This window comes from Schistocerca americana, chromosome 7 (assembly GCF_021461395.2).
Source record: "Schistocerca americana isolate TAMUIC-IGC-003095 chromosome 7, iqSchAmer2.1, whole genome shotgun sequence".
Taxonomy (NCBI): domain Eukaryota; kingdom Metazoa; phylum Arthropoda; class Insecta; order Orthoptera; family Acrididae; genus Schistocerca; species Schistocerca americana.
Window position 1 is genome coordinate 428,489,105 of NC_060125.1, and position 15,318 is coordinate 428,504,422.

At 43.9% G+C, this 15,318-nt stretch overlaps 1 protein-coding gene across 1 annotated transcript in view; it reads left to right on the plus strand.

The window, feature by feature from the left end:
- LOC124622422 (venom carboxylesterase-6-like) overlaps nt 1–15,318 on the plus strand; it is an 86,210-nt gene that overhangs the window by 14,293 nt on the left and 56,599 nt on the right. Inside the window, exons 2-4 of the mRNA XM_047148115.1 lie at nt 4,089–4,223; nt 9,075–9,363; nt 13,133–13,318. Of these exons, the coding sequence (XP_047004071.1) occupies nt 4,089–4,223; nt 9,075–9,363; nt 13,133–13,318 (610 nt within the window). The remainder of the gene's footprint in view (nt 1–4,088; nt 4,224–9,074; nt 9,364–13,132; nt 13,319–15,318) is intronic.

The following is a 15,318-nucleotide window of genomic DNA, read 5'->3' on the forward strand; positions in this document are numbered from 1 at the left end:
GGTATCGTCGTTCTCCATGAAACACATTTCATACTATCGCTCAATGAAGCACAATTGCCGTACTGTGGTGGCTTGGGAAATGCCTTAAGTTTACGAAAAATAGCGGAACATTTTGTCAAGTGCAATGGCCGTCATAAACATTCAATTATATAGGTATGACACAGACATTCTTTTTGTTGAATACGTCTTAAGTGATCGGTGTGATACATGTCACTAAACTTGGTAAACACGGGAATAAATTGCACTATGCAGTTTTTATTTACAAATAAAGATCTACAACCCAAATCCAAACCAAGCCAAGAAAACTGAATGGAGAGTCCGAAAACGTGATCACGACCGTTTTTTGCTACATTAACAAAGTTCCAGTCTCCAAGATTCAGTAAATTTCTAATATATGACGGAGGTCTGGAGTATCTTACTATGGGTGCACTAATTATACTCCGCACAAAAAGTAACAGATTCCAAACCAGTTTTGTGTGTTTCTTCTCATTCAACAAGATACGTCATGCAAAGGAGTACAGCGCGTTTCGTCACGTGTCTATTTAGCAAGTGAGAGTCCATGACGTGCGGCTGTTGTTGTTCTTGTTCCGGTCTCCACTCCAAATATTGATGTTGTTGTTGTTGTTGTTGCTACGGTCTCCACTCCAAAGAGTGGTTCGATGCAGCTCTTTACGCTAGTCCACTCTGTACATGTTTCTTCACATCTAGATAACTGATAGAAGCTGCATTCATTTGAACCGGGATCTTTATAATTTTTAGTCCACACTCTTACCTTCATTATGAAACTAGCGGAGGTACAGTGCTGCAGGATAAATACTGTCAAGGAATCACTCATTTCATTCACATTGTGCCATAAAGTTCTTTATTTCTCACTACGATTCGCTACGTACTCATTAGCCAACCGATCTTTTCATCTTACCCTTCACAATTCTCCTTACTCGTTTCAAAAGGCTCTGTTCTTTTCTTACTGAACGGCCTATCGTCCACATTCCCTTCCGTATTGGACTACACTCTGTACAAATACACTCAGAAAAAACTTCCTAATACTTTCACAGACGTTCGAGCTTTACAGATTTATCAGCAACTACCGACCAGTCCCGACTTCGCACGAGTACACTTTTAAGTATCCACGGTCAGACGCAAAACATTTGTAATTACTAAATTACTTGCCCAAAACGTTTTGGATAAAACTGTTATTATCTAAATGCATGAAGCGGCGATCATATTTAATTTGATAAAGGTTCATTTTTTGTTACCATTATAACTCATTTAAGGTGAAGTTTTTCATCGTGTATCTTGGAAACTAATCTATTTGTTATTGTGCCTTTGTCTTAATAGATATAACGGAGTGTCCTCGACTTTTCTTTAGCTCTGGCAACAATTGCTCCACATCATTTTTCGTATAACTAGAACTATTTAATAGCAAAGGTCAGGAAAACTTGCAAGAGCCACAACTTAGTGGACAAACAGAATTATAGTTCAGCGAATTTGCGTGAAATATTTACAAATGAAATAGACTAACATTCCTCATGTATCAATGTAGTAGTGAAACCCATATCTAAATGCCTACAGTAGCTCCAGTGATTATTCTGTACGTACACAGAGAAAAACTCCGGGCAGAACGTTATAATAAGCGTATATATTCGTTCACGTTTCGCTGCTGTCTTGAGTTGTGGCGGCTGTGTACTGCTTTTCCCATTAGACATGGCCACCTGTGTAACTGACCAGCTCGTAGCTCTCCTCATTGCTCCGAGATGTCACTCGACATGGCAGCTAATTATGGAACTGATAAAAGTACATACATTGCACACATATCGTTGCTTAGTGGTAATACGTTACGTCCACAAACATTCCTCCTGAACGAGTATATCTAACAGTGGGAACCGCATCAGAATCCCTTCAGTAGTTCCTGAGAGTATTTAAGACATACAGGCAGAAACTGCGGCAGAGTATTTCAATTTTCGTGCAATTGTCAGTCTAAATTTTATGCAGGGTGATTTTTTTCCACCGTGTACAAGCTCTAGTGATTGATCAATGAGAGGATAAATGCGCTGGCCGGATTGGCCGAGCTGTTCCTGGCGCTTCAGTCCGGAACCCCGTGACTGCTACGGTCACAGGTTCGAATCCTGCCTCGGGCATGGATGTGTGTGATGCCCATAGGTTACTTAGGTTCCAGTAGTTCTAAGTTCTAGGGAAATGTGACCTCAGATGTTTAGTCTCATAGTACTCAGAGCCATTTGAACCATTTTTTAAACAAATACTAGAGAACATTTATTCAATCATAATTTGTTACAGAGACCGCCGTCTAATAAGCGCTGTACCATACAGCCACAGTTACACTGTGTATGGTTTTCTGCTAGAGGATGGTACTGCTACTCATACGTCAGGCCTTAGCGGCCTCTCCTATCATAGCAACTGGTAATGTTGTGTCCAATTCACTTCTCTTGCTGACTCATCTTGTAGTGAATGTGGTACAGCGTTGTAAGCAATGATTCTGTATTCGATCAAGAGCTTGTCGACATTATGTTTACTTGCGGAAAGGCAAATGGCAACGGGTTGCGGGCAGCAAGGTTGTATTAGGAGACCTACCCCGTCGACAACAACCACGGCAATCAATGTTTGCAACAGTGTTTCGCCGTTTGTGCGAGACAGGGTCGTTTTAGGAATCAGGAAATCATGAAGGACGTACCCGAAATATTCGGACTCCAGATCCGGAGGAAGATTGATTAACAGCGTGGAAGGCTACCGCCGTGTCAATATCAGGCAGTTGGCCCGCCAGTACAGGCTAAGCCATACGACCGTGTGGAACATTTTCAATTGTTACTAGCCTTTTCAACAACAGCGTGCGCAGGGCTTACTGGCGACCGACTTTCCACATCAGGAGCAGTTTTGCCACTGGTCTCTTCACCAGACAACCACCATTCTGGGATTTATGTCAACCAGCTAGTTCGTCGATGAGGCCATTTTTATGAGGAGTGCTATCTTCACCTTTCATTAGAGTCATCTGTGGGATAGTATGCAGAACGCCCATTGTATGGTGACAGCGAATCATCAGTACCGGTGCAGCAGTAATGTGCAGGTCGACATGATTGGTGACCGTATTTCCACGTCGCCTAACAGACCGGAACTATGGGCGTTTCTTTCGGGTGACTTTGCTTTCCCTGCTGGAAGAAGGGTTATGTGGCTGCTACATGATGGTTCGCCAGCTCACTTTGACGTTAACGCCCGGACGCATCTTATGTGGTCGATGGATCAGACGAGGGGGTCGAGTGGCATGGCCTGCTCGTTCACCGGATCCCAGTCAGTGAGATTTCTGGTTATGTGGCCATCTTAAAAGTGTAAGCAGAGCCCATTCCAGATGTGGAGACACTGGAGCAGCGCATTCATGCTCCCTCTGGCACAGTTCGGATGCAACCTGGCCGATTTTACGTGTGAGACAGAATATGCTACGGCGCGTAAACGCATGCGTTGAGTCACATTTGCAAATACATACAGTAACGGTGGCTTCATGGTACAGCGAGTATTAGACCGCAGTCTCTGTAACAATATATGATTGAATAAATGGCCTCGAGCATGGAAACCGTGCATTTCCAGAGATAAGTTCATCAGACCTTTTCTGTTCCGCTTCCTGACATCGGTCAATCCCTAGAGTTTGTATGCGGTGCAAAAATCACTGTGTATAATCTCTGCTTCGGTCGCCGACATTCTGCCAAAATGGAAACCACTCTTAGAGTCTCATTTCCTAATCTATTTTCCTTAAAATAACTTGTTTTAATTCAAGTACACTTCATAACCCTCATTTTGCTATTTTCCAAATTCACCTTGTAATCTCTTCAAGACGTTGTCCGTTCCATTTCAGTGTCATCTTCAAAACAAAGTATTTACTTCTTCCCCCTGAAATATAATTCCCTTTCCAAATCTCTGCATGGATTCTTTTTCTGCTTGTTCAATGAATATTGCGCGGGGTTACTCTACAGCCATGTCTCCTAATCGCTATAAAGAAATAGAAATAGTTTTAACGTTAGTAATTCAAGCCAGATTCGAATAGCACGCAGAATCTCTTGCTGACACGTTACCTCCGTCCACAGGCGCAGTACGCGTACGCCACGGTGGAGCAGGGCGACCTGCGAGGCAGCGTGGAGCAGACGGTGCTGGGGACGACGTACCACAGGTACCTCGCCATCCCGTTCGCCGAGCCGCCGATCGGGGAGCTCAGGTTCGTGGTGAGTATATCGACGTCTTCTCTGCTGTAGCCGGCCTCCAGTTGAGCCCCGTCCGTAGACATTACAATGGGTCGATGGCACTTGTTTCACTGCCTGACTGTTCAGACCGTCACATGGAGTGCCCCTCACATCTCTATAAATATCTTCGTCGACTCGCTCAAATCGTCAAGCGTTCAGCAACTATTTACGAGATTGGTAATATCCGATATGAGTATTTCCGTATTTTTCGGTAAAAGAAGCCACGTGACACTAAGCTAAAATCATGTACGGCAACGGTCCCAAAACTGGCCGTTATAGCGGCCAAGATCTTGAAGGGGAGGGTTGTTTTATCACTTTACTGGGTACTGGGGGCAGGGTGGGCGGGGGGGAGGTGACGGAAAGATAAGGGTTTCAGTGAGAGTGGAGACGTTGCAAAGAGAAAGGGGCGCGGATAAGACGGTGGGGAGTAGGCGTTTTGTGCTACCTTTCACGGATGTACATGTAGTTACTTACGGAGAGAAGTATATGAAAACTCAGTTCCCTAAATATTGGTACGACAATACAAGACGGTTTGTAATACGTTCTCACTGAGCCTACTCTAGCTGACTAACCATACCCTCTGGTATTCTTTATTGTTGCGTTTTTTTTTCTTGTGGTGGCCGGGACACTGTCTCATCCAGCAGATAAATGATTACGGTTGACATCGACCGACTTAACATCTGGAAATGGAGTCACGGCAAATGGGCAAGTGAAAACATGAGAAGTACTCGAGCAGTTATACTTCGAGCGGCTGTTGTTTGATGTGCGTGGTGTAACGGGTATAAGAGCATATATCTTTATATGTGGCACCTTGATCCGAACACACATCAGCGTATTGATTCTTTTTTCTCTCCGACGAACAATCTTCCCACAAACGCTTCGGAAACTTCAGGACCTGTCGTGCGCTGCATGGCCCTAACTGCGCCGCGAAGTGAACGAAACCTGGCACTATAGACTAACCGTTTTGCATGCACGTGTGCACACTTCAACATGTGACCTGCTTACCGGGGGAAAGTAGGTGTTAGTAGCTTGTTCTTGCCACATGTATTTGAAGGTAATACCCAACTTAAAAACATAATACACGTAATAGCTATTACTATTAGTCAGCAAATGACTTAAATATGGTTATAATGTTGTTGAGTACACCGTCTTCAGCCAGTAATAGAAAAATTTGCACTTCTACCAGTTACACCTTGCAGAAAGATTAATCAAATGACGTGAATTGCAGACTATTTCTCGTTGACCAGAAGTAAATTTACGCAACCAGATGTCACCCACACAGTTTACGTGAATACCTAACATTAATATCGATACCGGCACGCCAAATAGTTTATAACCTACATGAACAAACAATGGTTTCTGTGGAATAAACGACTTTAGTTTCCGAATTACGTCACTGTAAATAGTAAAGACATACGAGTAAACGACTTCAGTTTCCGAATTACTTCAATGTAAATAGCAAAGACATATATGGGCATGTTCTATCGTTTGAAGCTTAATAAAGTAAATCAGCGGACGTTGCCTTTTACTGTCGGCAATAATTATTATATCTTTTGGTAATTACTTACAACCACGTCGCGTGAGGTAGCCACAAGGTATCACTTGTTGCCAGGTATGTTCTGTTTGAAACTTTCCGTTCGAAAGATCCGATTGTCTTCATATCGAATGAACTCTAGTTTTTCAAGAAACGGAGGGCGAACTTACAAATTCAATACCACTGATTAAAATCATATTCGACCAGGAGTTACTTTATGAATGACACCATAAAAACTTCAAAAGATTACATATGAAGATGGCTTCAGATAAAGTTTTATACGTATTAAAACTTTAACTTACAAGCCCACCGCAATGTCATAATGTATTCTGTGTTGCTGTCAGTACTGATACACCAAGTCGGAAGAGCTCAGTATCAGAACAAACCTCGATAAGGGAGTTTCCAAATCCACACGGAATTTTTCACACCTTTAGCAGCCACCGAATGTTGGAACTGGAACCGCTATAGCAACGTTTGCGTTTTGGTGCGTTGTGGCAATATTCAGCGCAGCACTGAGAAAATCTTCTCTGTCTACTCAGTGATACAACACGCTCCCTTTAGACACATATTTTCTCAAAATCGTTGAGAAAGGGAAGTACGGCCAGTGATTGAATTAATACCTCAATGTGGATTCATTCCTTAGCGTACATGCACTATGTAGTCAAAAGTATCCGGAGACCTTGACGAAAATGACCTACAAGTTCTTGGCCCCCCAATCGGAAGTGCTCGAATTCAATATGGTGTTGGCCCACCCTTAGACTTGATGACAGCTTCCCCCTCGCAGACATACGTTCAATCAGGCGCTGGAAGGTTTCTTTGGGAATGGCACTTAGGAGAGGTATCGATGTCGGTCAGTGAGGCCTGGCACGAGGTCGGCGTTTCAAAACATTCCAAAGTTGTTCTACAGGATTCAGGTTAGGACTCAGTGCAGGCGAGTGCATTACATGGATGTTATTGTCATGTAACCACTCCGCTGCAGGCCGTGCATTATGAACAGGTGCTCGATCTTGTTGGCAGATGCAGTCGTCAAACCGAATTGCTCTTCGCCAGTGGGAAACAAGAAGGTGCTTAAAACATCAATGTAGGCCTGTGCTGTGATAGTGCCACGCAGAACAATGAGGGGTGCAAGCCTTCTCCAAGAAAAATACAACCACGCCATGACACCACCGTCTCCAAATTTTACTGTTGGCACTATACACGCTGGCATATGACGTTCACCGGGCATTCGCCATACCCACACCCAGCCATCGGATCGCCACATTGTGTACCGTGATTCGTCACTCCACACAACTTTTTTCCACTGTTCAAACGTCCATTGTTGACGCTCTTTACATCAAGCGAGGCGTCGTTTGGCATTTACCGGCGCCATGTGTGGCTTATGAGCAGCCGCTCGACCATGAAATCCTAGTTTTCTCACCTCCTGCTTAACTGTCATAGTACTTGAAGTGGATCCTGATGCAGTTTTGAATTCCTGTATGATGGTCTGTATAGACGTCTGCCCATTACACATTACGACCCTCTTCAATTGTCGGCGGTCTCAGTCAGTCAACAGACGATGTCGACCTGTACGCTTTTGTGCTGTACGTGTTCCTTCACGTTTCCACTTCACTATCACATCGGAAATAGTGGACCTAGGGATGTTATAGAGTGTCGAAATCTCGTGTACAGACGTATGACACAAGTAACACCCAATCACCTGACTACGTTCGTAGTCCGTGAGTTCCGCGGAGCGCCCCATCCTACTCTCTCACAATGTCTAATGACTACTGAGGTCGCTGATATAGAGTACCTGGCAGTAGGTGGCAGCACAATGCACCTAATAGGTAAAACGTACTTTTTGGGGGAGTTCGGATACTTTTGATCACATAGTGTATACACAACAATCACTGTGTTTGGTTTATGAGAATGCACTATCAAAGGAACCTTCCAGACTAAGTGCTCACCTTGAAAGCCATTTTGATTTCCCGAAGTTTCAATTAAGACAGCATTTATGGTTAGAAATAGTCATTATTTCCAAGAAAAGAGTCTTCACTATCAGATCTAAATTGTTATTGTATCTACAAGAAACAATTGTGCAAAGGTTCAGGGCAATAAAATATCTCTTTGTCAGTCTCATAAAGATATCGTATTGAAAAATGCCAAAAATATACAAAAACATGCACTGTCTTTCGTTTTTTCTTAAAAAAAAGCTTGGCGGGGGGGGGATGCTGTGGAGGTTTGATGGACAAGTTTTTGGCGACGATTCCTGGGCAGCAACAGGCTAACAATTGGTTGTAAAGGATGGAGGACCACAGCTGTAGGCCACCCAAAAGTTGAGTAAATGGTTGAATGACTTCCAGGCAGCTAGTATCTGGGATGGTAACGTGCTACACAAAAGGAAAACAAAATCTTGTTAATTTCGTAACAGAAGGGAATGTGCTGCGCAGGAATTGCAGGAGACGAGTAACGCTTGGCGAGAGTAGTTGTCTCAAGTGAATGTAGGTTGCAACAGCTATGGAGAGTTGAAGAGGCTAGCATAGTATAGAATGCTGTGGGGAGCTGCACGAAACCACACTGAAGGCCACAACGACAACACTCCTACCCATGCTCAGAATAAAGCGTGATTTCCAACTTATTCTTTTTATAGTTCAAGAGAAATGTATGGCTATCGTCTGATATTCATTAAGTTTTCTATTTAATTGTAGTGCAGTACATCAAGACCGTTTTCAAATCCTATGATCCTAAAATTAATTTCCAAGTATTTAATCCAAAATAACGAGTCTAGTCGCATCTAATAAATTCAGTCGGTGACCATACTGGTCACCATTTCGAGCAGATACGGAAATAATAGCCAGCACAGGCAGTAACAAGAGAAAAAGTCTATGAATTGAAGTAGAATAGGACTGTACGAGACATTTCACCTCAATAAAACTCTCCGATGTATCCTCAAAGGAAACAACCCCAGCCTATCGATGCCTGTCTTAGAAATTTCGCACTGCAGGTATAGTGGGTTACTCTGTTGTGGGTCGCATCCAGATGAAACACAGCACATTGAAAGCTTCGCGCGCTGGAGTTTCGATACTAGATGTGTACCAATCCACCGGCTCTACACCACCAAACTCTAATTCAGGTTGCGCCTCCCACCATCTCTGAGGTGGCGCTAGCTGTGTGCACCCTCAATTACAAAGCGCCGCCTCGCGGGTTTTCGCGACGTGAAAGCTGTGCCTTTGTCATCCATGACGGACGCTCCCAGTATCCCGCCATGCCACACTAATTCAACATTTACCGTGCGAGCTGGAACAAAGCATTGCCTGTTACAGAAATCCCGGCCCCCTGTCGCCTGGGAGGGCGTACGGGACGCCCTGGAGGAGGCGCCGCTGTGCCTGCAGCCGGACAAGGGCTCCGAGGACTGCCTCTACCTCAACGTCTTCGTGCCGGAGGAGGCGGCGGCGGCGGCCAACGCCTCTGGGGAGCTGCTGCCCGTGCTCGCCTGGATACCAGGCGGCGCGTACGAACACGGAGGAGCTTCGCTAGCCTCCTTTGGGCCAGACTTCTTTCTCGAACGCGGCATCATCGTCGTCACCATGAACTACAGACTTGCAGCTCTGGGTGGGTATATACACTACTGCCCATTAAAATTGCTACACCAAGAAGAAATGCAGGTGGTAAACGGGTATTCATTAGACAAATATATCATACTAGAACTGACATGTGATTACATTTTCACGCAGTTTGGGTGCACAGATCCTGAGAAATCAGAGCCCAGTACAACCACCTCTGGCCGTAATAACGGCCTTGATATGCCTGGGCATTGAGTCTAACAGAGCTTGGATTGCGTGCACAGGTACAGCTGCCCATGCTGCTTCAACACGATACCACAGTTAATCAAGAGTAGTGACTGGCGTATTGTGAGGAGCCAGTTGCTCGGCCACCATTGACCAAACGTTTTCAGTTGGTGAGAGATCTGGAGAATGTGCTGGCCAGGACAGCAGTCGAACATTTTCTGAATCCAGAAAGGCCCGTACAGGACCTGCAACATGCGGTCGAGCATCATCCTGCTAAAATGTAGGGTTTCGCAGGGATTGAATAAAGGGTAGAACCAAAGGTCGTAACACATCTGAAATGTAACGTCCACTGTTCAAAGTGCCGTCAATGAGAACAAGAGGTAGCCGAGACGTGTAACCAATGGCACCCCATACCATCGCGCAGGGTGATACGCCAGTATGGCGATGACGAATACACGGTTCCAATGTGCGTTTACCGCGATGTCGCGGAACACGGATGCGACCATCATGATGCTGTAAACAGAACCCGGATTCATCCGAAAAAATGACGTTTTGCCATTCGTGCACCCAGGTTCGTCGTTGAGTACACCATCGCAGGCGCTCCTGTCTGTGATGCAGCGTCAAGGGTAACCGGAGCCATGGTTTCCGAGCTGATAGACCATGCTACTGCAAACGTCGTCGAACTGTTCGTGCAGATGGTTGTTGTCTTGCAAACGTCCCCATCTGTTGACTCAGGGATCGAGACATAGCTGCATGATCCGTTGCAGCCCATGCGGATAAGATGCGTGTCATCTCGACTGCTAGTGATACGAGGCCGTTAGGATCCAGCACAACGTTCTGTATTACCCTCCTGAACCCACTGATTCCATATTCTGCTAACAATCATTGGATCTCGACCAACGCGAGCAGCAATGTCGCGATACGATAAACCGCAATCGCGAAAGGCTACAATCCGACCTTTATCAAAGTCGGAAACGTGATGGTACGCATTTCTCCTTACACGAGGCATCACAACAACATTTCACCAGGCAACGGCGGTCAACTGCCGTTTGTCTATGAGAAATCGGTTGGAAACTTTCGTCAAGCCAGCACGTTGTAGGAGCCGCCACCGGCGCCAACCTTGTGTGAATGCTCTGAAAAGCTAATCATTTGCATATCACAGTATCTTCTTCTTGTCGGTCAAATTTTCGCGGTGTAGCAATTTTAATGGCCAGTAGTGTACGTGTTCTCGTGGTGTGCACCCCTTCCTCACGTTTCTCCGTTGTCCACGAAAATTGGAACAGAGTGAAGGATAGCATGTAAGAAAATGCCTATGTAGTACAGCAGGATGAATAAATGATTAACTTTGAAGGTGAATTGGGAGGCATGCAGGGTGCGTAATTTAATAGTGAGTTGCCGCACCAGGCAGATACAGTGGCTCCAACGTGGAAGGGTGTCGAGTCGAACTGAACTTTCATTACTGATTCGAGAATCTTCACCACGGTGGTTCGATTCATTGTCAGAACATCAACGTTAGGAGCAGCCGCTTATGAGGTGCCAGTCTCTACGCAATACACAACTACATACTTTCGATGGGTAACATCTGGAGAACGTGTTCGTGAGAGCAACAGTCGAACAGCCCCTGTGTAGAGTTATATCACAGCCAAGAGGTATTGCATTATCAAGTTGAAAGACAATGTCACAGTGATTTGCAACATTAGGGCACATCTAAATACCTCACTACACTGTAAAAACCTGCCAAACGAGCCAGAGATGATCGTGCTGTGTACCCGACTGGAATGATGACGATGAATGTAAATTTGGCAACGTTCGTTCTCTTTGGAACCTTCAAAATTTTATACTTCCATCGTGGTGCTGTACGCGAATTCTGGAGTCATCTGAAAAAGAATACGTGTTGTTAACACTCCTGCGTCCGGTTATGTCGCGCCTCCCTCCCTCTGCTGCCATGTGAGAATAAGCCGCAGCCGTGATGGCCGCACTGAAAGTTTGTGGTTCTCCAGATGTCGTTAGACCCATTTAGTTGATGTTAGAGCGGCCCAAACATTAGAATCTAGCTTCAGTGGCAAAAGGCATGACGAAAAGTGTTATTGTTAAAAATCCTGCTTCGCACATTTCAAGATAAACTAACAATATATAACTACCTTTTCCATGCGTGTCTGGAAATAACCAATACAATCCAAAAAGATCGTGCTTATTAGGGTCTCACTGAAAGTCACTTTATTTCACCCACAATATGCGAATTCTGGAGTCATCTGAAAAAGAGTACGTGTTGTTGACACTCCTGCGTCCGGTTGCGTCGCGGCCCCCTCCATCAGCTGCCATGTTGGAATAAGCCGCAGCCTTGATTGCCGCACTGAATGTTTGTCGTTCTCCAGATGTCGTTAGACCCATTTGGTTGATGTCAGAGCGCCCCAGATATGAGAATCTAGCTTCAGTGGCAAAAGGATTGACGAAAAGTGTTATTGTAAAAATTCCGGTTTCGCACATTTCAAGATAAATCTAACAAAATATTACTTCTTTTTCCATGCTTGTCTGTAAATGGCAGATACAATCCGAGAAGATTGTGCGTATAAGGGGCTCACTAAAAGTCACTTTATTTCACACATAATTATTAACAGATGTTTACGTCGGTGCTCGGTGGAACAGCATTACGGTAAATGAAATGCACTGTATTGCATATGTACTACAGGACTAATTTATGAAGTTTTCGGCTTACAAGGCCATCGTCACAAGTTACAATGTTTCTAAACAACATTAGAAAAGAAGCTAATAATCAAAACAGAGGCACAACCGTACTGTAATAGTCATGTTTGACAGTGTGATGGTAATATAATTTAAAAAAGTAAGAAGTAGCACAATAAATCAACATAAAGGGACCAGACAGTTGAAGGAAATACTCAATCAGATAATAAAGAGCTTCAGTTGTAAAATATTTATTCCTTCAGTCACGACCGGTTTCAGGCTACTAAAACCTAATCATCACGTGGTACGAAACCGAAGAGGCGCGGGGCTGCCGCACACTTGACGCGTATCATCCTTTTTGTTTCACCCGAAGCTGATCTTAAAATCACCAGAAACCGTTTGAGAATGAACAAATCAATCCTTTATAACTGGAGCGGTTTATGATATGATTCCACGATGCTCAGTTGTGAATATCTCGTCAACCAAATGTTATACACACTACGCTCGTAAACTGTGCCTATAACAGATATCATTAATAAATAAACACAATAAAATAAGTTTAATAGCTCACAGAACTACTTTAAGAGATATTAAATGTGAAAGTGATAGAGAAACCAATTACAAGAAAGAATTAATAACAGTAACATCCGAATATATGCAGTACTTCGGCTACCACAATAAAATAAAAAGAAATGATTACATACAGGAAAATGGAGGAATATGAAGCAGCAGACAGTGTGGAAAGTACTAGAAAATAGACAGGATTATGTGAAATTTTGTAAATTCTTAACTGGGAGACAGTGACAATATTGTAGTAGAATACAATGAGTCCTCCGCGACCAAGGTTGCAGGTAAAAATCTACGTGTTGGTGTAGAGCTGGCTGAAACTAAAGCACACATTCTGCTTCCAGGTTTCCTGAGCCTGGAGGACGAGCTGATTCCTGGCAACGCAGGCCTCAAGGACCAGCAGATGGCGCTGCAGTGGGTGCAGCGCAACATCGCTTCCTTCGGCGGCGACCCCGCCAAGGTCTCCATTGGCGGAGAGAGTGCGGGAGGCTGTTCCAGCTCGCACCACTTCATCACGCCAAAGTCCGCTGGTAAGCCTATGTTTAAACAACCAACTGTTCCACCCAAATGTGTGTCCACTCTCACAGCGTAGCACTGCAAATTGCTTATAAATCTATACTCATTTACTAAGGTTTGAAGCTCTTCTTGTTCTTCTTCCATGTCCGCGAGTTAAAATTTGTTTTGAAAATCAGCCTGATCCAAACACAATTCGTTTATTTTTTGTGTTTAGCCACACATGTTTCGGCACCTATGTGTCATCTTCTGTATGTCAAATTTTTATTTCTGCAAAGTACAATACGAAATTTATAATAATGTAACTGTTGTAGGCCTAAGAATTACAATACGTGCAATTTGCTTTGTTTTGTTTAGACGCCCACCTTAAAATTGCATCGCAAAATGAACTGTGTGTGTGTGTCTGGAAAACAACACTCAAACACCCTCAAAAGAAAAAAAAGGCCTTCTGTTTTCTCATTCCTTCCCAACCCCTTACTCCAGCTCTCCCTCCCTCCCTCTCTCTCTCTCTCTCTCTCTCTCTCTCTCTCTCTCTCTCTCTCTCTCTCTCTGTCTCCACACACACACACACACACACACACACACACACACACACACACACACACACACATACATACAAATTACATGCATTCAGCTCTCTCCCAGCAGCCAGACCACACCAGTTCTAACATAACATTCAAAATCATTGCCTAAACAAACACAAGGCCAACAATCAACAAGTGAGCATTGGCAATAATGTAACACTTTTCACTGAGAATGGAGTCAGAAATGTCTGCTCAGGTCACGTTTCGCCGTATTCTGTGTAAGTGCATGTAAAGTGAACCAGTGAGCAAAAATTGTGTGAAAAACTGTGTGGAGACAGTACACTGAATAGCCATTGACCGAGACACCAACCAGACATGCAACGGGACGAAAAAATGTAAGTACAGAAACGCACATAACCTCTATCCATGAAAAAATTCTTGATGAAAACGCATTAATTTTCTTCATGGCTAGTTTGCAGATGACACGCTGTCAGAAAAACGACGAAAAAGAACACAAAAAACCGTTATATAATAATTCAGTTCAATTAGCGATGTAATTTTAAGGTGAGCGTCTAAACAAAACCAATCGATTTTATCATATTGTAATACTTAGGCCTACAACCGTTACATTATTATAAATGTCATATTGTACTTTAAATAAAAAAATTGACCCACAGAAGATGACACATAGGTGACAAAACATGTATGGGTAAATACAAAAGTATACAAATTGTGTTTTCATAACGCTGGCTTTCAATAGAACCCAGTTTTATAAACCACTATTTGATTATTTGTCAGGTTCCCTTCCGACTGCACTCTACGACCTAGAAGATGTGTGGACATGTAGCTTACTCATCTATGAGTCTCGTACAGGAATAATCATGAAAAGGCAAAATTATTCTATGACCTAAAGCTTTCAAAGCGCGTCACATGCCTGTGTGGCAAGTCACATAACTTTTAGGTATGGCGTGAAGTTTTGACAAGTGTCCTAACGTATTGAGGAACACGACACGCCCCTCTCATGTGCACAACATTTACTCAAACGCGTGGGAACCCACTGAATACTGCGTGATGAATCTTGTTGTTAGTCCCTATCTTTCGTGTTTTCATTGTGAGCAGATCGTGCTCAAGACAAGGGCTACTGTTACTCCTCCGTTGGCGCTGTATGTCTTACCTTGCAATGATATTACTGTGATAAACGCAGTGGATAATTTAGACTGGATTTACTATCTTGAAACATGGTACTTGACGGATAAGGCCGTGGCCTAAGCGCAGCGTCTTTGGCTAGTAATGAAAATATCGTAAGTTCCGTGGTAGATCACATCAACTGATGCCAAATAAAAATCAACAGAAATGGCGGCGGAAGACTACCAGTGGAAGGAGTCACATTCGCTCTGACAATGGTCGCTTGGCAGTAGGAATAATAGAGATCATTAGGGATGGAGTACAAGCTCGTGTTAAGGAAGGATGCGGAAGGAAATCCGTCACGCTCT